This window comes from Acomys russatus, chromosome 3, assembly GCF_903995435.1.
Source record: "Acomys russatus chromosome 3, mAcoRus1.1, whole genome shotgun sequence".
Classification (NCBI taxonomy): Eukaryota; Metazoa; Chordata; class Mammalia; order Rodentia; family Muridae; genus Acomys; species Acomys russatus.
The window spans coordinates 9024790-9049424 of NC_067139.1; the positions used below are offsets into that span (position 1 = coordinate 9024790).

General features: G+C 44.9%; 2 protein-coding genes across 2 annotated transcripts in view; one reads left to right on the forward strand and one right to left on the reverse strand.

Moving 5' to 3' along the window:
• Positions 1–24635, forward strand: part of LOC127209174 (histone H2A type 1-B) — a 190752-nt gene that overhangs the window by 148496 nt on the left and 17621 nt on the right. The window lies entirely within an intron of this gene.
• Hfe (homeostatic iron regulator) lies at positions 354–6019 on the reverse strand. Its single transcript, XM_051169233.1, has 5 exons — positions 5648–6019; positions 2826–3089; positions 2311–2607; positions 970–1245; positions 354–849 (listed from the first exon to the last, which is right to left on the reverse strand). Exons 1-5 carry the CDS (start codon positions 5730–5732, stop codon positions 731–733), a joined length of 1041 nt encoding a protein of 346 aa, XP_051025190.1. The 5' UTR covers positions 5733–6019; the 3' UTR covers positions 354–730.

Below are 24635 nucleotides of genomic sequence, written 5' to 3' on the forward strand. Positions count from 1 at the left end.
AGAGAATGTTCCCTTTTGCTTTGTGACTTTGCCTGTTCCCCAGTTGTCAGAATACAGTGTCTCATGGGCACGTGTACGCTTGCTTCTGTCTGCCTCTCATTTTTCCCATGCTACAGATGCCCGGAGTGGGGAAAGGAATAATTTGTGAGGGAGGTACACACAAAGTCAGCGGCAAGGTGCACTGATACACTCTCCTATTCAGAGTTGTTGTTCTGCCTGTGGAGTGTGTGTGTGTGTGTGTGTGTGTGTGTGTGTGTGTGTGTGCCTGTGTGTTTTCCAAGAGAAGGTCTCACAACGGGGCCAACCCAGGCTGGCCTTCAACTCATGGCAATCTTTTTGCTGAGATTAGGGTCACAAACCACCACGCCTGTTTGTCACAGTCTTTCTGGATGTAATTTGAGCATTTCTTCCACTGGCTCCAAATAATTTAGTTCTCAGAGTCTTCTTTAGCTGCACCTGCCATAAATTCTATGATACATTAGGGTTAGGTTCTGAGCCTTACCCAGCGGCTTTCTCAACCTCAAGCCCCGTCCCCATTCTACCTTAAATAACACCTGAAAAATAGTAGAGGCCTAGAAATTGTTTCTTGAATTAAGAACTTCCTGGGAAAAACAAAACAAAAACCTCCCAGAGACGTTCTGGTGTTCTTAAAAGAAAGAGCACAGGGAAGGTTTCCTATAGAAGTCTCATTCTCTGAAGGAAGACATACCATGACACTTCCTCCATGCTCTCACTCACCTGAAGCCTTCCTTTTCCTGAAGATTAGGAGCAGAACTCCAACAAAGAAGATGACACAAACGGTGATCGCACTGATGACTCCAGTAACCACAGCCCGAGATGGCAAGGGCTCTAAAACAACAAATGTAAATTCAAGCCCATGACTGTCACATCCCTGCCCAGAGCAGACTATCACTGCCACAGTGACCACCTCTACAGCAGATGACCTCCACCCTGCATGTCAGTCCTCACCCCAGGAGGCCGTGAGAGGCTCATCCAGGCCTGGGTGCTCCACTTGACATGTGAACCTCGCTTCATCTCCGGAGGCCACGGCCAAGGTCATCCGGGCCTGATAGGTCCCATCCCCGTTAGGCAGCACACGCTCAGGGCTGTTGTCCTTGGCATCCAGTGGCTGGTTGTCCTTCAGCCACCTCATAGTGATGTTCTGGGGGAAGAAGTTCAGAGCCTGACACCTTAGAGAGGTCCCTGCCGAGGCCCAGTGGCTGGTCACCTTCACCACAGGAGGCACTTAAAGGGAAAGAGGGAGGAGGTGAGTGGGGCAGTTTCACCGGAGACTGGAATTTTCACTTTCCTTTATGGGTAGGAAAAAGAGCACACCCTCTTCAGAAAACCCAGCTACAGGAGAAGCCACATTTGGCATCCTGAAAATGGCTTCAAGATTTGACGCCAATCAAGTGCCATATGGAGAGCAGTCACGTCGGTCGGCTCTCCCTTCTAAAGCCTGCTTTCCACGTCCTCTGATAGGCAGGTGGCATCCCTTTGCTGTGGCACACATTTGACTTGGACTCTCAGTTTGTCTGGATCAGCCTCATAAGAATTCTTGTAGAAAATGGCCTTGGTACGCTGGAAGCCATCAAGGAGACTGCTGGAGTCTGTGGAAATAGCTTTTAACTCTCTGCTACTCAGATGGGTGGCCTTGCTTGGGGTCGTCATCTGACAATTGACATACTCTTAAGAGACATAATAAATATGCACAGGAGCTCCGACTTAGTCATAACAAGAACACTGATGTTTCTCTTAGTCACATGCGTGTATACACCTCAAAATGAGGCAGAAACGCTGTCGCAAATAGTGGCTCACACTTTGAAATCCAGGAATTGGGAAGCTGAGGCAGGAAAACTCCTGTTTGTGGTTAGTCTGGCCTATGCAGTGAGATCTGGGCTAGCCTAGGCTACCATGTGAGAGACTACCTAAAGAACAAAATGACAAACAAACAAACAACAACAACCATAATGCATTACCCAGATGTGGGGGGGTTATGATTGTACTCCTGGAACATGGGAAGCTGAGGCAGGAGGATTTCTTGGAGTTTGAGCTCAGGCTGGGTTAGATATTGAGTTAGTCAGTTTGGGCTACAGAGTGAAGCTCACCCTGCCCCCACCCCATCCCCGAAATAAAGAAAGAAGCAAGGGAGGGAGAGAGAAAGGAAGTAAAGAAGAAAGGAAAAGAAAAGAAAAAAGAAAGGAGTGATTGACGTGGAAATCTGGTTGGGAATGAAACCTTGACGTGATCCGTGGGATTCCGCTTCACTCCCACTCTACAGAGTGTGGGTCTGAGCTTGGCTCCGCATACCTTGCTGTCCCAGAATCCCTCTCCCTAGCTCCAGGAACTCTCTCAGCTGCTCGGGGCAGTCTCTCTCCAGGTAGACCTTGCTCTGCCTGGCACGGACTCTGTGCTCTTCCCACTCCACCTTGGTGGCCCAGGCCCCTGGTTGGGCTCTCCACTCCAGTGTCTCGGGGCAGAATTCAAGGTGGTCTTGCCCGTCATATGCATACTTCCAGAAGCCACTGGTACTGTTGTCCCCCTGCACCTCACAGCCCAGGATCACCTGCAGGATGTGGGCATCGGGCACCACTCCCGGCTTTGTGACTGAAAACGAAGAAGATTCCCCAAGTAAGGAATGATCTGAGGAACACACTATCCCTGCCTCTTCCCCCCTCTCCTCCCCGCTCCCCCCGCACCCTCCATCCCACCGGTCACCCCGGCATCTCACACTCGAAGCTGTCTACTTCAAGTTGCATCCCCAAGGTAGCAAACTAGCACTATACTCTGACCACCTCAGGGAAGCGTCTCCCGTCTCCACATACCCTTACTGTGGTTATAGTTGTCCATGATGGTCCAGAAGTCCACTATGAACATGTGATCCCACCCTTTCAGGCTCTGACTCAGCTGCAGCCACAGCTGGCTTGAGGTCTGACCCAAGATCCACGGGGCCCGGGGCTCAGCACGGCGACTCTCATGATTGTAGGACACGAAGAGCTGGTCATCCACATAGCCCAGGGCCTCAAACAAAGGCAGCCCGAAGTCTGGCTCTGAGGCACCCATGAAGAAGTAGTGCAGAGAATGAGACCCTGGGGAAGTGTCAGCAGGCATTTAGAACAGGCAGCAAGCTGGATCAGGGGACGGACGTTCTGCAGCCCTGGGGCAGCCCCGGGTCATCTCCCGCCACCAGGGAGCCAGCTCTGCCTATGGAGCAACACAGTTTTCCTCTTCCCCCGCACAACTCTGGCTACTCTGGCCTTTTGCTCTTAATCTGTCCACCTTTTGGATCCTCCCTACTTGAGTTCATGGGTTACCCCTAGGACCCAAGACTCCAGAAAGTCCTTGGCTTTCTCCAAGTGTTGAGGCTGAGCTAGGAGTTGCTGCTCAGTCTATTACGACGAAAGCCCTGAGGAGCTGGAGGCAGTGGATTTTCTCTGCTTCTATCTCGGAACATTTTCATGTGCAGATATCAGCTGAGAAATGCTGGTGAGCATGCTGACACAAAACTCAGGACGACCTGCCAGCAAACTGAGGGAGTTCCAGGAAAGGGAACTGACAGGAACTCTCAGCATGGGGTTTCCTCACCAGTTTCCCTCAATTCCAGAACAAGGTTGCTCAGGGCTGGAACCTTAGTCCTTAGAAAGGTACCTGGCATGGGGTCAGCGCTTCACAAATGCTTGTTGGCCTGGAGTGGTGGCCCTAATACTCTAACCCTAATACTCTGGAGACTGCGGCAGGAGGATTGTCTCAGCTTTAAGTCCATCCTGAAATGCTTAGGTGAGTTCCAGGCCAGCCTGGGATTCGGGTGATGGTGGTGGTGGGTGAGATCAGTAAGTTTATGTTCTTTGCAACCTGAGAGAAGTTCTAAGCTAGTTACTTAGCAACAGCTGCTGCTTGCCAGTGCATAACTAGTCCAGAAGGATCACAGGTCCCAGACTTATTAAAGTGTATTAAGCAGCACGTTGGCATCCTTTATAAAGGCCTTTTAATCCTTTGTTAATTTGCAAATCAGCAAAGCTCAGCTGAACAAGTCTCCTTAGAACAGTTGTCTACTCTTTGGGGATCAACCGACCCTTGCACAGGGGCTGCATATCAGATATGTTGCATGTCAGATGTGTATATAATGATTCATAATAGTAGCAAAATTACAGTTATGATGTAGCAGCAAAAAATAACTTTATGCGGAGGGGGTTACCACAGCATGAGAAACTGTATCAAAGGGTCACAGCATCAGAAATGTTGAGAATCACTGCTATAGAAACAGGTGCTCAGAAAGTGATTCTGTCGAAGGGCACTGATCTCTCTCCCACAGTGAGTGAAAGAGCGGGGAAGCCTGCCTTCTGTGTCTCATCAGAACACTGCTGGACTTTCCTTTCTTATCCCTTTCCCAGGCTGAAGGCCCAAAGAGATCATTGTCCCAATCCCTTGGCTTACAGGAATATCAAAGCCTTAATACAGGAGTTCTCTCTGCCCTCAACACACACACACACACACACACACACACACACAGAGAAAGACAGACACACACACAAAAAGAGAGAGAGAGAGAGAGAGAGAGAGAGAGAGAGAGAGAGAGAGAGAGAGAAGAGAGGAGAGGGACACACACACACACACACACACACACACACACACACACACACACACCATGCCTCTTATCTACGAGGTCAAGGCAGCACCTTGGGGCAGAAGAAACTGTTGAGTAGTGCCCTAATAATGGACAGATGAACATTTCTATCTAGAGGAATCCTTTGCTTTCTGGTTAAACCTAAATGTCCTGGCAGGACTCTGAAGATAAACTCATTTGCTGGGCTGCTTGATCTTCCCAATATGGCCACATTGAATATATTTGTTTCTTCATTACTGGACTTCTTAACCGGAACCTTGTTACCAAGAGCAAGGGCTGCCCTAACATCTTTGGCTACACTATTGCATCAAAATCTGTGGCTACATTGTTGCATCCATTTGAAATGAAATGAAATGACATTTCTAGATGAAAGAACAATTGCAAAGAAAAGAGAAAAGATCCAATCCTCCCAGTCCAAGTGATCTTCCCGTCTCAATACACACACACACACACACACACACACACACACACACACACACACACACACGAGAGAGAGAGAGAGAGAGAGAGAGAGAGAGCGAGGAGAGAGGGAGAGAGAGAGAGAGAGAGAGAGAGAGAGGGGGGGGGGGGAGGCAACACAACACCTCCAGTGCAAATAGGGAACACATCGGAGAGCCTTTCTCAGCACCCTGAAGAGAGGACGCCAGAGGGTCGACTTTGGTTGCTCTTGGTGAGAAATTTCAGATGCCAGGTGGGTTGGGAAGGTAGGATTGCACAGCTCAACATAAAAACAAAACAGAGATAGGAGATTTGAGACACCAGACTCAGTTCAGCAAACAGGGCTCCTCCTCACACAGCTGATTAGGCTGGTGACACCTTGACAGAGAAGGGACAAAAGCTTCCTGGCAGCTAGCCTGTGGCGTGTGTTCCCTCCTGGGGTCTGCAAGCAGAGAGCTAGAAGAAGAATCACAGGGGGAGGTGTTTGCATTCCAAAGTGACAAACTCAGAGAGCCAAGAAAACCACTTTCGGTTTTGCGTCCCACACCCCCCCCCCCCCGCCCCATTTCTCCCTCCTGCACTCACGCGATGGCCGTGCCCGCAGGGCCCCGGACCACAGCAGCAGCAGCAGCAGCAGAAGCAGCACAGGTAGTCCAGCTGGCAGGCCCATGTCCTCGGCTGGGTCCACCAGTCTTCACCAGGATCTGGAAACGTGGAGGATCCAAGAAGTCACCTGGAGCCATTGCTGAGTTTCCAAAACTATCAGACAAAACTTCCTGGCAAGAGAGATCCCTTTCCGGGCACTAGGTGGCAAGAAACAAGTCCTAAAGTCGCAGTGGCTCAAGTCTGTGACCCCAGCATTCAGGAGGCTGAGGCAGAGGAATCGCTGTTTTCAAGTCCAGCCTGAGCTTCACAGTGAATTACGGGACAGCTTGAGCTACAGACTTGAGACTGGTTTAAAAAAGAAACAAAGGAAAGAAGGAAGGGAGAGAGGGAGGGAGGGAGGAAGAAAGGAAGCTAAAACTAAAAATAAGAGCATATTCAGAATTTGAACTCTGTATCCCGAAGCCAAGGGTGCGTTCTTGTGAAACAGCTACCCTCTCTTCTTCCCACGCATTAAAATCACTAAGGATGTTGTTAATTGTAAAAGCTTATCTCACAAATTTGAGATCTAAATATTTAACATTTCCACACTCAATATTCAAACTCTGGCTTAGGTATTTCACTCATTCATGTTAACAAAGTTAATGCATTCAAAGTCTTTAAGTATCTAACAAATTTAGCAAGTGGTACCTTTCTAGGGATGTCAGCTTTGGCAATTCGAGAAGAAAATCAAAATAAGAAATGAAGGGCTCTTAACAGCAGGAAGATAGTTGGGAAAAGGCTAAGAAAGTGGGTGCCTAGGATTTGGGTTTTTCTGTTCTTCTTTTTTTGGAATGTGATTCACGAATCTAATATGTAAAACTCAGCGGGTTTGGTATATTCAATGAAACTAGTAAGTAGCCATTAACAATTTCAGAATATTTACATTTTCTACTTCATTCAATTTTAGCTCTAACCTCTCAAATTACCACAACCTCCCTGCCCCACACCCAGGCTGAATAATCATTAATCTATTTACCTTTGATTTTGACATGCCTTATGAATAGAATCAATTCTGCCTCTACCCATTGTTTGTGTGTATGTGTGTGTGTGTGTGTGTGTGAGTGTGTGTGTGTGTGAGAGAGAGAGAGAGAGAGAGAGAGAGAGAGAGAGAGAGAGAGAGAGAGAGAGAGAGAGACAGACAGACAGACAGACAGACAGACAGAGAGAGGCAGAGACAGGGGGAGGGAGGGGGGAGGGCAAGACTTCTGTGGTTTAGGATAATGTTATTATACATCTTTGCCCCGATTGATCATATTCTTTAGTAAAGACTCTTTCTCTCGATTTTATCCACCCTTGCTTGTGCGCTTGTGCGATGTTGCTATGTTCTACTTTGGGGAATAACATTGTCATGAACTTTGAAGTATATTTAATACCATCTTAAGATCTTCCTGTTCTTACATATACACCCATGAGTTGAGGTTGTGTAGCAATCGTTAAACCTTTGAATGAATTGCTAGACTGTTTCCAGTAACTGGTGACACCATTTTACCTTTCCATCAGCAGAGTCTGAGAGTTCTGATTTCTCGACACCCTTTACTGTTCGTCTTTGTAACTCTAGCTAACCCAGTGCATAGAAAATGCCACCTCAGGACTTGATTTCATTTCCTTGATAACCAGTGGTATAGAACATCATTTTATATGTTTATTACCAATTTAGAAATCTTTGGAGAAATGTCCTTTCAGATCCTTACCCATTTTGGGGAGGTGGGATGGGATCTGGGTTGTCACCTGTGTCATTAAAAAGTGTTTCTCAACATTATTTGTAACAGATGGGTTTGGGGAGACTAGTAGTCATCAGTATGTGCCACAGTGTTCTGTAAATTCAATTTCCAGTTTGTCTGAACTTTAAGTAAGGTAAGGATTTCTGTCCTTTGTGATGCTGTAATGAACATCATTTAGCTACTGTAAATGTGCATTTTGCTTGTTAAATTTTGACAGCAGCTTCCTGTTGTCATCTGCCACTCAAGCTTAGTACCTAACAAAACAAAACAAAACAACAACAACAACAACAACAAAACAAGTGCTGGGAAAGTTATGTCAGCCACAAACATATGTCCCACAGGGAAAATACCTGTTGTCAGTTACCTCTTACAGTCCTATAAAAATAGCCAGCAGAGGTCCTGTTGACACTCCACCCACCTTCCTTCTGCCATGCCATGAAAAGCAAAGCTGGATAACAGGCATTCACATGGACCTGACTTCTCTGCAGTATAGGCATCTGTCCCTAACCTCCCCCACACACAGATGTATTTACATGACACTCCTCCATAGACACACATCTGTCTAACCTTGCTCTCTGTACTCAGGTGTGCCCACTACACTCTCTAGCTGCCCACCTCACAAAGACCCCTTTACCTGACACCTGCTGGAGGGAAGTGAGACACAGTTACCAAAACCAACTTGCTCCACATCCTGAAATGGCAAAAACATACATCATATTATAAAATAGAGATGGATAAAAGTTTTTAAAATTACGTATTAATTCATGGATGTGGGCACACTTTTGGAAGTCAAAGGGCGACTTTCAGGACTTATTTGGTTATTTTCTTCTACTATGTGGGTCACAGATATCAAACTCAGGCTGAGAGGCTTGTCAGTAAGCACCTGTATCTGCTGAGTGATTTTACCACCAAGAATGGAAATTTTTAAACATCAAAATTAGTATTTCTGTTCAGCGAAAGATACTATGGATAATGTTTTGTAGCTGACAAAACAGCAGAGACATTGAAACATCCAAAAGGACTGGTAACTGGAATATAAAAAGAATTTCTGCAGATGAAGAAGATTAAGATGAAAACTGAAAAGCAAAACTGGTTGAAAGGAATGACTATAAAATGGTCTTAGCGGAGAGCTCCAAATATGGTAATCAAAGAAATGCTAAGCGATATTTCATTTTGCATTAGCAAGTTGGAAAGCTGAGTAATGCCCAGCGTTGGGGGATGAAGACGTAGGTTCCATCCTTATGCACTACGACAGGAAGTGCAGACTGTGGCTTCTACTCTGTTTCTTGTACATAACCCATAAAGCTCATCAGGAGATGCGAGCAGATGGGGCTTGCTTCACTGTATTGATGGAATTCTGTATTATATGGAATTGGAAGCAATGCAAGTCAGTTAATGCATTAAAGACACCACATTGGGGGGCAGGGCAGCAAAATGTGCCGATATTGCATTTAAGGAATTAAAAATACAGATTTTCGACTAAATTACTTTGGCCAAGAATGAGCCCAAATTTGAGTTTTCTATTGATTTCCCTATGTCTTCCAGTTGCTGGTAGTATATGGTTATTGGCCTATCTGTTGTTTGTTGTGTGTGTCTGACTTGCTTTTGGCCCCTATCTCCCCACGCTGTTTGTGTGCCTGTGACTAACACGGGGCTTTCCTCTCTATATATTGGACTATACAGAAAACATGGCATGTGGTGAAAGTGAGGGATTCTTTTCAGAGTTCCTTAACAGAGTTTTCCAAAAGTTACTTTCCTGACAATGACTCAGAAGAACACTCAAATCACACAGATATTATTAACCTATATTCATATGTTGCTTTCACCACTTATGAGGTATTTGGTTTACAGTTGCTTTCAAACTGTTGGCTGTTTTCAGGAAATGATCACTATTGATGTATTTAGTTTAGGTTACAAAAGCTGATTGCATGGGAAATCAAGGTACAGTGAGGTTGGTTTAAAGGTAAGCTACATAAAATAAGCCAAGGACACAGCACAGGTTAAGTGCATAGTCTTGAATAATCTCAAGGCAAATTATTAACTTGATGGTAAGGTGTTTGTTTCTTTGTTTGTTTGGAAACAGGGTTTCTCTGCACATCCTTGGCTTTCCAGGACTAGCTTTGTAGACCAGACTGGCCTCAACCTCACAGAGGTTGGCCTCTGCCTCCCCAAGCACTGGGGTTACAGATGTGGGTCAGCAAGCCACAATGCTGCAAGGTTTGAAAAGAGTTCATTCTCTTTGAAGATAAGAGGTATTTTCATAAAAATATATCACTACAGTGACCATATTTACGTGGAAACGCCCAGAAGACATGACTTCAGTAAAAGGAAAAGGCAAACAAGCAAAACAGTATTCTCATGTACCCTTTCGACCAAAACTATTTATGGAATTCATTGAACTTCTCCTGGAAGAGTGGACGAAGAGTGACAGAGGGAGACAAAGGGAACCTGCTGATAGATTGAGCATGCACACACGCCCTTTCACTGCTGGTGTTCCTGGCAGGAATCGGTGGCCGGGCCAGGAAGATAAAATACATTTTGCAGTCCACTTGCTGAACACAGCAAATGACTGCAGTGACTTCTCACTCCTTAAAGGAGATTGGAGCTGTGAGCCTGGTAACTGGCCTGGCCTGGGAATCTAGAAACAGACTGCAGTGAGGAAGAGTCGGCCGTGCTGCCTCCTTTCCATCAAGGTGATGTAATATTACGAAGAGATCTCTGTCATCCTAAGAGACTGGAACTTACGCTGAACTTCACAGCCAGATAATACACCTTGAGTCACTTATGGCTTGCCACTGTTAGCCTGCAGTCTGTTTGTTTAACCTGCCTTTAAGAGAACCATGTAACAAACAACCTTCTTTGCCTTGGATTTTCCACATAATCAACTTTTACAACCTAAGCTAATGCATAGCTCAGAATAATGCGCAGAGAAGACTGCTCAGAGGTGGGTTCCAGCCAATAGGAAATCTTTATTAGTCAGCCAGCAACTGGGTGCTCAAGATCCCAGTGTAGCACTGAGCCTTTTCCAGAGTGAGCTTTTAAGCACCAAAGCCATGTTCTGGGGTGACACACTTCAGCCAACAAGGACAGTTAGGAAGGGACAGAACAACAGAAGCTGAAAACCAAGGTTCTAATACCTTTAGTTCACACAACTATGGGCTTCGATGGATTAGGTCTTTGTATTCATTTTGGCAGGTGATGCTGTCTGCACACTGTGTTTTACAGCCTGAATGGTGCTACCATCATGGAGTCAGTTGCGCTAAGGTCTCGAGTCCTGTTACATCACTTGTCTGTATTATAACAGTCATTTGCTGGAAGCGGCAAATAGGCTGGCTGAAAGTGGTCGTATAAAATGAATATCCACCATAAACATTGATATTGTTTAACAAACAATGATGTTTATCATACTGTTTGCAACTGCTCTGGTTGGGAACCATTTGGAGCTAGTAAAACTCTGTTAAAGATTCCTATAAAGTGTCCCATTCCTTCACCCCATGTGATGCTTTCTATACCGTTGAATAAAAGAAAGAGAGAGCAAAGCCATTAGAGGAAAAGACACAGACACAAGGACAGATTCACAAGACCACCTTCAGACTGGCACAGATTCGCACTCTGACAACAGACAGGAAGGAGGAAGCCACCTATAGCATGACAGAGAGAATTCTAATCTGGGCTTGCTCTTCATTAAAAGCCAAAGTGCTTTGTTTTCATTGCTTGGTGAGACACTGATACATTATTGGTGACTCCGATTTTGTCGTGAATGCATTCAAATACCATCACTTCTAATTGATTAGACTAACTTTCTCAAAGAACAAGACATGCCTGCTAAAAGTAAGTATGCATACAGTTCTGTTGGGGGGAGGGTCCATAAAAACTCGGGACTGCAGTACACAGTGTGTAGTCTTTTCAGGAACATACTTTTGATATATTTCCATACTCAATAGCATGGGGACCAAGATCCAGGACAGGGTGAGGGAGATGGAGGAGTCACCTGGCAAACAGACTCCAAAGACCAGCATCGAGTGCAGATCTACTTTATCATGTGCAGCAAGCATTTCTATACAGCCTTTGGACCGGTGGGGAGTTGACATGAGCTCTGGAGTAGCCACCCATCCCACTGTCACTAGGAGGAGTTGCCAGGCCTGCCAGCACCCAAGTGAACTTCTGTACACACTGGGAAAGCAGCCACCACCCTGCTCAGGGCCCAATCTGAGGCTCTATCGGTTTGCTGGGATCCTCCTTTAGTTTCAGGAGGTTTGCCAGCAGACATGGGCACTCGTACTATCGAGTGGTATGGAAGCCTTTCTCACCATCCACTCATCTTCACCTGGAGGCCTCAGCACCCACGGCTTTCTAGGACCTTGCTATCTTTCAGCATAGGTGAATATTCTAGAGACAACTTTAGCTCACCCAACCCCTACCTCACATGGAAGGTAAGGGGACTATATAGCCTTCACCACAGGACACCAAGTATATCTGCCTGGTTTTCCCTTAGGGATGACCACATTTAGCCAACACTGATAGGTCCCATCCCCAATAAGTTACTCACTCTGTGGGGCTAGTCCAGGCCTTCCTTGTCTATTGTCATGGGCATGGGAGGAAAGAGCCACAGGTTTTTGCATCCAAAAGGTTCTTGCAATCCAAGAAGTCTGACTGTGAGACACTGAGCAAGGCAGGTACTTTCAGGAGCAGATTCTTATAGGAATGTACTCTTAAATGTTCCATTCCTTTATTTTCAGCTAAAACTTCCTTCTGTAGTAGGTATTTGAACATTTGGCCCCCTGTTGATGGTACTATTTTTAGGAGATGTGTCCGCCATGCTCAAGGATGCACTTCACCCAGGGTGGGTGCTCAGAGGCCGTATTTCCAGTTAGCTTGTTGCTTCAGACTTGAAACTGAGGTCACCATGTGGCCACACAGTGAGAGGGAAGCTGCCTCAAGCCGGCAACTTAGCCCTTCTTAGAAGCAGACTAACAGACCAGTGACTGGTCAGGGAGTGCTCATGAAGGAGTGAAGAGAAGCATTAAACCACGACAAATAATAACAGATGCTCTGGGGACATTTCAATTGCAAGTCCCACCAAGAGGTGACAGGACAGCTTATCTCAGGTAAGGTGATGCATTATTGAAACTGGTCTGATCCGGCAAACACCAAATTAACGTGCTTTCTCTTGCTGAATTTCTGGTCAGGAAGTAGATGCCCATTCCAAGGTGACATTCATCCAACCTACTGGTTAGTGTTAAATTAAATGTCATTCAAGTTCCTATTGCAGGCTTTTGTGGATTTTGGTCAGGACGTCACCAGAGTTACTAGGGCCTGGGCCCTGGGTGCCCTATGGGCGTTGTCCATCCACAGATGGTCAATTTAAAAAATGAGCAATAGAAAGAAGCAGAGATTCACTCATTGAGTCCATATTAGAAAGAAGTGCAGTGAGACCCCTCACTCCGTTCAACCTGTCTTTGGGGTACTTACATGAAGTTTAGGAATAAACAGAGGGCACAGCATTACACACACACAATGAGGCATTCCTGTTCAGGGTGTGGTCTTGTCCTGCTTGGCTCCAGTCTGCCTGGCAAGGTGACCTGACAACTTGTGAAACCTCTTCCTGGGGCACAAGTTCCTCCTGAGACTGGCACCAGCCTTCAGTGTTTTCCTTCTCCCAGGCTGAGACCGGGGAGATCCCGATCTCCTGAGGTCCATTGCTCCAATAGTCTTCAAGCCTAGAGTGAACGCTGGTGTCCCTTTAGAGAGTCTTCGTTCCTCCATGAAGGTCATAAGGGGCTACTGGTCCTTTCTTTGCCCTGTACTTCTAGGTGGATGCCTGCTCTGACAGAATTTGGTCCCAGCCACCATGGGACTGCGTGTCTTTGAGCCCTAGTGAGGTTCTAATGGATAGGAGAGCCTCTGACCAATGGACTGGGGTAGAGGCAAGGTTAGGAGGCTGGAGTTGGTCCCAGTGGTTCAGGAGGTAGCTACTTAATCATACCGGAGGCTTCTACACAGATCACTGATATATTTGAAGATGGCACTTAGTCACCATTGACAAAGGCATGGTGTTGTGCCAAGTCTTCAACTGTGCAACTGGGTGACCTAGGTTGGAACAAGACTGAGACCTACTTGCTCCTCATAATCCTATTTCCAAAGACTCTTGTAATTTTATCCCCCGTGAGGTCACAGGACAAAGCCCTTGTAAAGTGCAAGGCTCTGATGCCCAAAGATGTTTTTCATCTTTTCAATGACAATAGAAAACAAATTTGGGGGGAGCACGGTCAGAAAGTCTCCCTCCCCCCTCCCAAAAAACCCACACATTATTTGTGATCTGGAAAATTCCTGCATTCCAATGGTTCCCTATGACCCACTTACTTGAGGAGATCCCATTCCTTCTAATTCCCCCCCCCCATTCTTTTACATTTATTTTGCATTGCCTCCAGGGAGTCTCCCCTGACCTGCGTCCAGGCTCAGTTTACAGTTTATTTCAGTCCCAGAATGTAGCAAAGATTCCAGAAAATAGAGGGCAAAAAGGTCAACACCTTTTGTTTATCATTACCAGATATGGGGGAGGGGAGTAAAAAAATGACCAGTTGTATTACACAATAACCTTATGCCTACACATGGGCTGTTGAAATCTTAAAGCCTACACATAATGGCATACTTTCTCCAACAGGGCCGAATCTACTCCAACAATGTCACACCTTCCCCTTTTATTCCTTTCAAACATTCTCATTTCCTAGTGTCTAAGCATTAGAATATATGAGCCTATGGGAGCCATTCTTGTTAAACCACCACAATGGGGTAAGCTATTTCATTTAGAGGAGGCAGTCATATCAATGAAGCATTCAGTCTCATCATTATGGGCTGTTCTGCAGACAAGGCTTTCTGTTCTGGAAGCTATGGTGCCTGCAGGAGAGAATGATTCATGTGAAAAAACAAACACAAATAAACACACAAACAAACTTCCTTCAGGGTCTGGGCAACGTTTGGCGTGGTTTAGTAGCTGTGAATCAATAGGATGGAAGAGGGTTTTGTACGAGCCAGCCGTAGCCAGTATGCTGCTAATGATCTTCCTGCAAATATGGTGTGGCCGGCTTTTGCATATTTTTGGGTTCTTTTTCCTACCTCCCTGCATCACCCCATCCAACCACCCAACACTAGGTAGGAGAGAAAGAAGGGTAGACTGGAGAGGGGAGATCAATATCTTTAGACTACTTCGTACTGATTAGGGAGTCAAGTTCCTCTGGGAAAGTTTGATCTTTGCAGTCAAGATATCTCCAACCAGCAAACAGCGGCCAGAAGAAACAGGAACAAACAAGGGCTGTAGCATCCACCACAGGCCATCTCAGGGCTTTTGAAATTATTCCCTCTCAAGAGTCCCCAGAATTCCAAACATAAACTATCTTCAGCTGGCAAAGCAATGTCCATGCCAGAGGCTGAGGCAAATTATACTCTGCTGTGGATGATCTGAAAGAAGCCCCATATCCCACACCTGGGATAAAACCGAAAACATATTCTCAGTGTAACTGGGTTATGGAAAATGAAAACAAATGTAGTGCATGTGTGTGTGTGTGTGTGTGTGTGTGTGTGTGTGTGCGTGCGCGCGCGCGCATCATTTGCCTTAGGCACTCATGTGGAAGTCAGAGAACAACCTTCTGGAGTTGGTTCTCTCCTGCCAGTCTCTGGTATCTGGAGATCCAACTCAGGTCACCAGGCCTATAAAACAAATTTCTCTGTCTGGTGAGCAATCTGGAGGATACAACATTAATTACCCTTGCCTTAGTGGTTTCAGTTCTGAAAAGAGAAGATTGACAGCTATCAATCAACCAATCAATCAACCAACCAACCAACCAATCATCAATCCATCCTGCTTAGCGGGGCAAGGTGTCTACCTGCAGAGCCAAGTGGGAATTTGACCCAAAGTATTAAGGTCATAGGGAGACAGATGTAAAATGAAAGCAAAGACTCTAGCCTAGTTATTTTTTTCCTGTTGCTGTGATAATGTATACCCTGACACAAGCCATTTAAGTAAGAGGTTATTTTGTCTTTAACATAACAGGAGCCATTTTGGTCATAAGGTGCAATTAAGTTCATGTTCTCAGACTCTACCTACCTGGGACCTTTAATAGCTTTTTACTTACAATTCAATACTTGTTAATGTTCTGCTTGAATTAATGATTTATGTTGTACTTAAACAAAACCACAATACCCTGCTCTATTCCTTTCACCTGGAACAATAGGGAACTGGAAAGTCCTCAAGCCTATATCCTAGCCAACCAGCTTACGATACTTTGTCTAGCTACCTGGATACAAGGTACTTGGAACAAAATCGATTCTTCCTGTGTCTAGCTACTCAAAGTACTGTAATGCCGCCCTCCCCTGGCTTCCCACCTGGTTATCTGGTTGTTGCCTGGTTTTTTTGTTTTTGTTTTTGTTTTTGTTTTTTCTTATCAAAGGCCTGCCTTAGAAACAGGCCAAAGTCACAGTTTGGCTCCAGAACCCACTGTGTCCCTGGCTATGATCAGTCTTGGGGTGTTGGTTAATAAGCCATCAGTATCTCACTGAGGTTGGTGCTTGAGTGGTTTGTGCGGCAATTCCCATACCCCAGCACTACCAGGCATTTGTCTCAGGTCAGGAGGGCGAGGAAGAAGCTGATCATCTTGGAAATTTGCCACCTTTATTACCTAGCCATGATCATTCTCTCTGTCTTTCTGCCTACCAGGGAACCTGTCTGACTTCCAATCTCTCAAAAATAATATATGAAAACCCCCAGCCCAGCACCTGGCACCCAATTCGGAATAACTTTTCTTGTTATGACTATATATCCTGATATACCACGACTGCTGTTACCAACCACATGCTTATCCTTATTTCTTCTAGAACTGGAGATTTAACCCAGCGGCTGTGAACACGCTAGGCAAGTATTCTACAGCTGAACTGTTACCCCAGCCCATTTATGCATTTTTTTATTTTGACAAGGGTCTTCCTAAGCTGCCCAGGCTGGCTTGAGACTTGTTCTGTAACCCAGGCAGGCCTTCAGGTTGCAACTCTCCTTCTTTAGTGTCTTGAATAGTAGGGATGGCAGGCCTGTGTCATCAGGTCTAGCTGATAGCATTGTCTATCTGAGGCTTTTGCTCTCTATCAGGAAACAGTCCAGTATTCTCTTATCAATGGCTTAAACTGTGATTATCTAGATAAAATAAATAGCAAAAGGGAATAAACGTATTTATCTCCAGAAGGTGCTAGTGTTCCCGGCTTAATTCTGCACTCTCCCTTAAGGCACAGTTGTAGTGAATTTTCCATGAAACAGCCATTTCTTTTTGCTGCCTGCCCTAAATGAAAAGACATAAAATATTAACACAGTCTTGTACTGAAATAAAAGATGCTATGCACGAAGTTATCTGTCCCTCATAACAGCTGGTTGAAGAAGCAAAAAACAGCCGGACGTGGTGGTGCACACTTGTAATCTCAGCACTCAAATAGGTAGAGGTAGGTGGAGCTCTGTGAGTTCGAGGCCAGCCTGGTCTTCATAGTGAGTCCAGGACAGCCAGGGCTCCACAGAGAAACCCTGTCTCCAAAACCAAAACCAAACAAACAAAAAAAGCAAAATGACTCTTTCCATTAGAGTGGGGCTCTTCTCCATTTGTTAACTTGTTCCTCTTAACTTTGAACTAGATATGGTGACTCTCACCTGTAATCCCAACATTTGGGAAGCTGTGGCAGGTGGATTGTTGGGAGCATGAAGTTTGAAGCCAGCCTGAACTAAACAGTAGCCAGCTTTGGCTACATAGTGTATATATCTAAAACAAAACAAAACAAAACAAAAACAAAAGCAAAAAACAAAACCCCCCCAAATCCTCAAAACAACAACAACAACTAAAACCAAACCAACCAACCAACCAAACAAACAGACAAAAATCCAAAACAGTTAGTTGTGTTGGTCATTTTGTAGTTTTCTCTCTGACAGAGAGACTCAGTCTCAAAAACAAACAAGCCATTTAAACACAAATATTGTGATGTCGGAGGAGAAGACTTCTCTGTGGCCTCGGCTGCTTGTGCTGTCCCTGCCAGTTGTGGTTGACCTGTCTTGCCATCCAAAGCCTCTGTGTGTGGAAGGGTTTGAGAACCTGCTGAGTAACAGTGTCCAAGTGAATGATTAGCCAGCTGGAGTTTTCACTTGGAATTCCATGTCTACCAGGGCAAACATCCGCAATTGCGAAAGCCTCTCCCGGGAGGAAAGAAGCAAAGGAGTGGGGGAGCCCCTTGTGTCACTGCTACCCAGCAGCTCTCCCCCCCACCGCTCAACTTCAGTGTCCAACAACCAAAACCTTTCCTGTTCGACTCTTTGTCTAAAGCCATTTAAAATTACTAGTTAGCAATTTGAGGTTTTTTTTTTCCCCACTAAAAAAAATATTTTTCTCATTCTTTTGTTCTTGCTTTTGTATCCCTAGCTGGCCTCCTGCCTCAGCCTCCTGAGTGCTGGGATTTACAGGCATGTACCATCATGCCTTGCTTGAATGCTTTCCACCTCCCCCCCAATGTTTTGATTAAATTCATTTGTGTTGCTCATTTCAGAGATGACGAAAGAGTGGTGGAGTGCCTGTTCAGTCGAACCTTCATATGATCTCACTTTAGTGCAGCCTGCTTTTCTTGGGTCGGTTAAGGGGGTGGGGGTTATGTCTTGGGGAACGTGTTTGGCAGTCCGGGCTAGGGTGATCTTGAGCTCACTGTGTAGTTATGAGCCCCTTGCATCCCTTGTTGAAATACCATGCTCAACGCATTGATGGTCGCGAGCATCAGTAGACCTTAACTATGAATTTCATAATTTTCTCCCTATAAGACAAAAGCCACTCGTAAGCTGCGATCTCCAGCTGGGGGCTCAGGACTGAGGCACAGTTCCGGGTTCTTGGCACAGTGTACTCACACAGAGCCAGGCTGCATGCTGGAACTGCGAGAAAGAATTTCAGGAGAAGTCTTTGCAAGCAGCGTTAGAGTTTAGCAAAACGGGAGGTCAGCACAGATGTAAGCACAGTGGGCAGACAGACATGGAGGAGGGCAGTTTCCACCGAGTGTGTATACGGGATTCTCAGCAGAGAGTAGTGCTTGAGTGACTTTACGCTGGTCACATGTGTGGCTTTGGTGGCTCAGGAACTTAGGTGAGATCGTAGGCCAGCTGGTGATTTGTGTACACGGGGCAGTGCTTTGGGTGGGATTACAGTTGATACGGCAAGGCCATAAATAGGGCACGTGGATTACACAAGTGTTTTTACTATGCTTCTATCATCTTGTGTGCAAGCTTCCCAGAAAGTTTCAGGTTCATAAATGGGCAAAGATCAAGGCCTATTGCAAGGTCATACGTGTTCAGGCCTTAAGCATAGTTCATTGCTAACCGGAAACATCTCTCTATAAAAGGGATATTGTCTCTAAAATGCAGGTAACTGAGCTGCGATGATAGGTTTTTAGCTCTCAAACTTCCACTAGACACAGGCGAGGGTCTCCTTTGCCTGCTGTATCTCTTTAAGGGCACATCTTTCTGTTTCTCCATGGACTTTGGCATGGCAGTATCGTGTTGGCCCCTTCACTGTGGTCATGAAGTGCCAGATTTAATAACTTAAATTAAGACTCTATTATTAAACTCTACCACCATATAAAGTGAGCCATTGTCCCTTTTCATCCCCACTGTGAGCTCTTCCTCACAGGCAGGATCGTGTGTCCTTTTGGAAATCTCCATTCTCCAACTTCTTCAGGAGGACAGAGTGCTGGACTCACTCAGCTACCGCCTATGCCCAGTGGGTGCCAGGCTCATGGTGGTGGCTGATGAAATCATTGTAGTGAGAACCAGGCAACTCAACCACTTAGGGAAGAGTCCATACATGGGATCTCTTCTTTCATGTTTCCTGCCTGTGGAGAGACTGCACCTCATGGATTCCCAGCTCCCCAGAATGACTATCTGCCAATTGGCTGATAACTTCTGAAGGGGATAGAAAGCTAGCCAAAGATTAATAATTATCTAGGTCAAGAGAAATTTGAAGGGCATCTAAAGGTAGCATTCCTGCTTTGGACTGCCATCTAGTGTCCACTAAAGCAAGCAGCATGACGTGTTGTAAATTCCTAGATTGTGTATACAAACTCCACCCTTAGGTGTATTTGCGGGGTGAAAACCTGTCTATCTAGAAGTAAATAAATTGGTAAGTAGCTAATTGGAAGGGAAATGTTTTGATTGGTGTAGTTTATATAGAGAAGTTAAAAGACTTACCTTGTCCAAATTTGTTCAATTGACTTTTCCCCCCTTTCATAAAGGCTCTGTCTCATTATGCAGTCCAAGCTGGTCTTCAACTTTTGGGAATTCTCCTTCCTCAGGCTCCCAGAGTCCTGGCATTATAGGCACGAACCATCTCACCTAGCGCGCTCTCTCTCTCTCTCTCTCTCTCTCTCTCTCTCTCTCTCTCTCTCTCTCTCTCTCTCTATATATATATATATATATAAATAATTTTTTATTTTATTTTATTTTTTTTAGAAAAATCTCAGTCTTGGCTGACCTGGACTCACTATGTAGAACAGGTTGGCCTGGAACTCACAGAGATCTGCCTGTCTCTGTTTCCTGAGTGCTGGCATTAAAGGCGTGTGGCACCACTCATGGCTTCAGCTGGAAAGTTAATACCCGTTTGAAGTGTCTGTGTTGCTGGTGGCATGAGAACGCTGAGACTGCCGCACTGGCGTGGGGAGGTCTGACTCTTGGTATTCCTCTCCTGAAGTGTGAAGGCTGGGATTGCAATGGTAACACTAGGTCGGGTGCAGTTAGCCGGGGTGGTCACAGTGCTGGAGATGCCTGTTTTGAGTAGTGTACAGTCAGCTGTTTCTGAGCCTTAATGACCTCACATCAGCACTGAAAGGGTTGGAGACAGAAGTTTACATACAATATTGTGAGTGAACTTTTAGTTTTCTCTGTATGTATCTTTGAAATATGTTAAATGTGATAACTATATAGCATTGACTCACACATCCTGTAGCAACTTACAAGGTATGGATATCATTATTATTGCTATTGTTCAGACAATTAAACAGAAACGTAGGCAGGTTAACTAACTCAGCCACAGCCAAACAGCTGGAAAACAGCAAAGCTGAATTTAGCTCAGAGAAGCAGGCTATGAGCCAGGGTAGACAGGCTTTTGAGTGACATACAGTGCTATTTTATTTTATAAAATTATAAAGAAAATACAACTGCTTCTATTCACCATGAAAAGTGTATTTCTTGTATTTGACGGCTACAAATGTAGGTGAGTTAACTTGATAAGAATTTGGTCGCATCAGAAGTTCTGTTTAATGTAAAAAGATTAAGATGAATTTGGGAGAATATGCATGCGAGAAACATCATGGTTCTTCTTGTGAATTAACCAGCCACACACCCATGTCGTCAAAAGTCTGACAAAAAGTCTACACAAAAGTCTGACCTGCCTGGAATGGAGGAAGCAGGAACAGATGGACTATGTGAGGGTCTTCACAGGCTTGAAAAGAGGTTGTGGACTAAGGTTCTGGGTAACCTCTGGGACACACCTGTTTGTAGAGAGTTATAGCCTTGCATTACTTTCTCATCTACAGATCCTCCAATGCATAACCACATTTGTTTACACACATGCAAACACACACAGACGCAACACACACACACACACACACACACACACACACACACACACACACACACCACACCACACTACACCACTCCTTCCTTTCTGTACGATGGCCCAGCACCATCCTCCTCTTGTTAGGATGACACTTGGGTTCTGGGACCTTTGGGATGCATCTGAGAAATAGAAGCAACCAGAAAGAATGAAACATCTATCTGGACTTGGTCCACTCTCACCCACCCATCAGATGCTATCTACTTTCATCCAACTGTGAGATGACTGCTTTTCTCAGAATCATGCCTACAACCATTGTGGTGACACCTGTTAAATGAGGCAGGACTGAGTGAGCCTACTACAAAGCTAGACAGGGGACACCAATTGCTTAGTCCTCACTATATTCCAAGTGGAAGTTGGTGTGCAGGAACTGGGTACAGTCCTAGCACTGAATGGAGGAAGTGGAATTAAAAGCAAGTTTAAAAGTTGTGTCTCTCCATTCCCAACATCACCAGAAAGTTGTAATTTCCACCCAGAGGCAACTTACACGTCCCAGCTGCTGTTTCTTTTTATAAGAGATAGAAATCTGTAGTGTAAAATACACAGCATGCCTATGAATAGCATATAATCATAAATGCATTTAGTTATTTTATATCTTAAAGGATTATCAAATAAACCGTGGTTATCAACTAATGGACTCCTTAATTTAATATCTAGCTTTCATTCCTAAAATGATACATACCACAAGTTTAGTATGTTAAAAGATTTTCAGAGGACTTGCTAGAGTAGAAAAGGGCTTGAGATTTAAGAGCTCAGTACTAGGAGACTATTAGGATAGGAGCTATTCTCCTTTGCTTTCTTTTTGAGGCGGGTAGAGCATGAGACTCTTAATCTCAGGGTCGTGGGTTCGGGCCCCACGTTGGGCGCCAGATGTTGACTCTGTTTTCTTAGCAATTAAACTTTATTATGCAACCCAACTAGCTTATAAAAGAAGGAAAAAGGTTAAAGGGACGAAAGAGTGAACCTTCCGGTAGCCGTTCCACGGGACGGATCCTTAGGTGTCTCTCTGGCCGGCGTGCTGATCCAGCTTGTCTGCTGCTCCTGCACGCTCTCCCTGCAGCCGACTTTGTTTTTCTCTCTTCCCCAACTCCCTCAGTCACGTGGGGAGGACCGGCTCCTTCTCCCGGTGAGGGTCCATTAGAAAGACAATAGACCAGGTGGGGTTCCCAGGTCTGCTTCCAGAATTCCAAACCCAGGATGGCTCCACTCAGTCTGTCACAAGCTATTCATGGGGTGCCCAAGGGTAAAGCCCACCAAGACGGGTTTCACACAGTCCAGGCAGGCCTTGAACTCTGCCTTGAGTTTCTAACGCTCACACCTCCCTATTCTCAGTGCTGGGTTGACATGCTTATCCCCTTCTTGGGGCAAAGCAGTTCTTTGATCTTACAATTTTACAGCTGGATCGCTAATTACTGAAGGAAAAGGTTTAGCTCACACATTAGCCTCCTTTCTTATCTTACTTTTTTCCTTTGGACCTTGGTTTTCCTATCAAAGGTTCTTGCTCTGAAATGCTCCTCTGCCTCTGTCCTAGCATGCATCCTGCCTTGAGAGGAGGTGCTCTCCTAAGCTGATTGATCTGTGTTTATGTTCACTGCACGTGTTCTGTGCTTAAGTGAGTGCACAGAGAGTGTCTGGTGCACTGTGCCCTCAGTGTGCTGGTGGTCCAGGGCGACAGAATAATATCTGAGTGTATTTAGCTATGTATTTCCTACAACAAAACTATGTGTCAGATGCTTTGTTGGCTCCGATCAAGTGGTTATTTAGCATGTCTCCCTCTTGTGCCTTCATTGTAAGACAGATGGGAAAGGTATAAAAAACGCATATTGTCATGATGGGCAAATTCGTAGCTTTGGAAGGTGGGCTTGAAGTTTTGAAACTGTCTTAAAGTCTTTTTAAAAAAGTAGGGGCGGGGAGAAGCACATCCCAGGGCTCTGTTGGCAATTCCAAAGTGTCAGGGGAGAGTTGTTTTTTGTTGTTGCTGTTGTTTTGGGGTTTTTTGTTGTTGTTGTTTTGTTTGTTTGTTTTTTTTTTTTTGCAGTGTGTCTCTCTTTTTGTAATGTTCTGCTTGTATAACATTACTCCTGTAGGCTTTGCTACTATTGTGTATGTTGGTTTCTCCATTGCACTTGAGGGGGTGTTGGGGCATAAATGTGCAGTAACTTAGGTCTTGGCCCTTCAGGTGCTCAGGTACCAACAGGAAGAGCATTGTAGCAAAGGTTTGATCTTGTAACTATTGGACATCTCCCTGGAGAGATTGAAAAAAAAAAAAAGTAAGAGAAACACTGCTCACTGCTATTTGTAGAAATTATTTGTGAGGCTGAGGTGCAAAAACAGATCAGAAGGCTATCAATCTCCTGATGTCACTTGTATATTTTTTTTCTTGTGCTGCCAAAATTGTCTATATCACCAGGTACTATTTATCATTTTGAGACAGGCATTGCTAATAAAGTGGCTGTGGCCTTTGGCATCAATCCCTTGATGAATTTGGAAACAAAACAAAACAAAACAAAACAGGTTTCACTCATTCCAAGTTGGGATCTATACTGGTATCTGTTGGGGGTAAATTGTGGTTAACTAGTAGCAGTTAACTAGCTAATTGTAAAAGCTGCCCCAGCCCCACTCTTCCATGTTGGAAGGAGGATATGGGAAAGGAAACATGCAAGGCCAGCTTCCTTACACTTGTCCTAAACATTCTCACCTTCCTATCAGCACATCTTGCCATTAAGCTTTCCCGTCTCCAGCTCCTTCTGCACGTTCTCTACATGTCTAATCTTCTCAACCGTGGGAACACGAGATGGTGTGACAAAAGCTTCTCTGCCTGTGATCTTCACCATACGTACAAACATACAAGATTACACGCCAGCCATCTCAGTTCATTGGTGGCTATCCTGTGATCCTGAAAGGGAAAGTCACATCTGTAATCTGAATTTTTTTTCTCGGAGCCATCTGTAGATGTTTTCTTGCCCGCAAGCTTCTTCGACTTACTTCCACATCTAAGACTCCTTGGGACACTTAGTAAGACTCAGGATGCTTTAACTGTGACGTTCCAAATTTTATATTTTCCATCTTATGGGGTGACTGCTGAAGATTCTGACTGGGTGCCCTTAGGACAGTCTGACAAATCAAGAATCATCATATAATTTTCAAACTGTTAAAAATATGACTCACACGTAAATACTACGTGTGGCAAGCTCATATATATGTCGAAGAATGATTGAACTCATTAATGAGTGAGCAAGCTAGATGACCACGTTAGCTCAAAGAAAGACAGAGGAAGATAAAGTGTGCACTTACTCTGGGAAGGAAAGAGTGCTGCACGGAGGCTTAAAGATTTAGAGAGACAATTTATTATGGTACGATACAAACATGACTTTCAGGGTTATCTTTTCTATTACAAACAATTAGACTGCATCTACACGGGGAAAACTTTATCAATTAATTGCATTTGATGAGCTGTGGTTCAATTGATTCAGCTTGAAGGGCCATAATAAGCAAACGAATCACAAGACTCAAATTTACAAATCTAAGCTTAAAAAC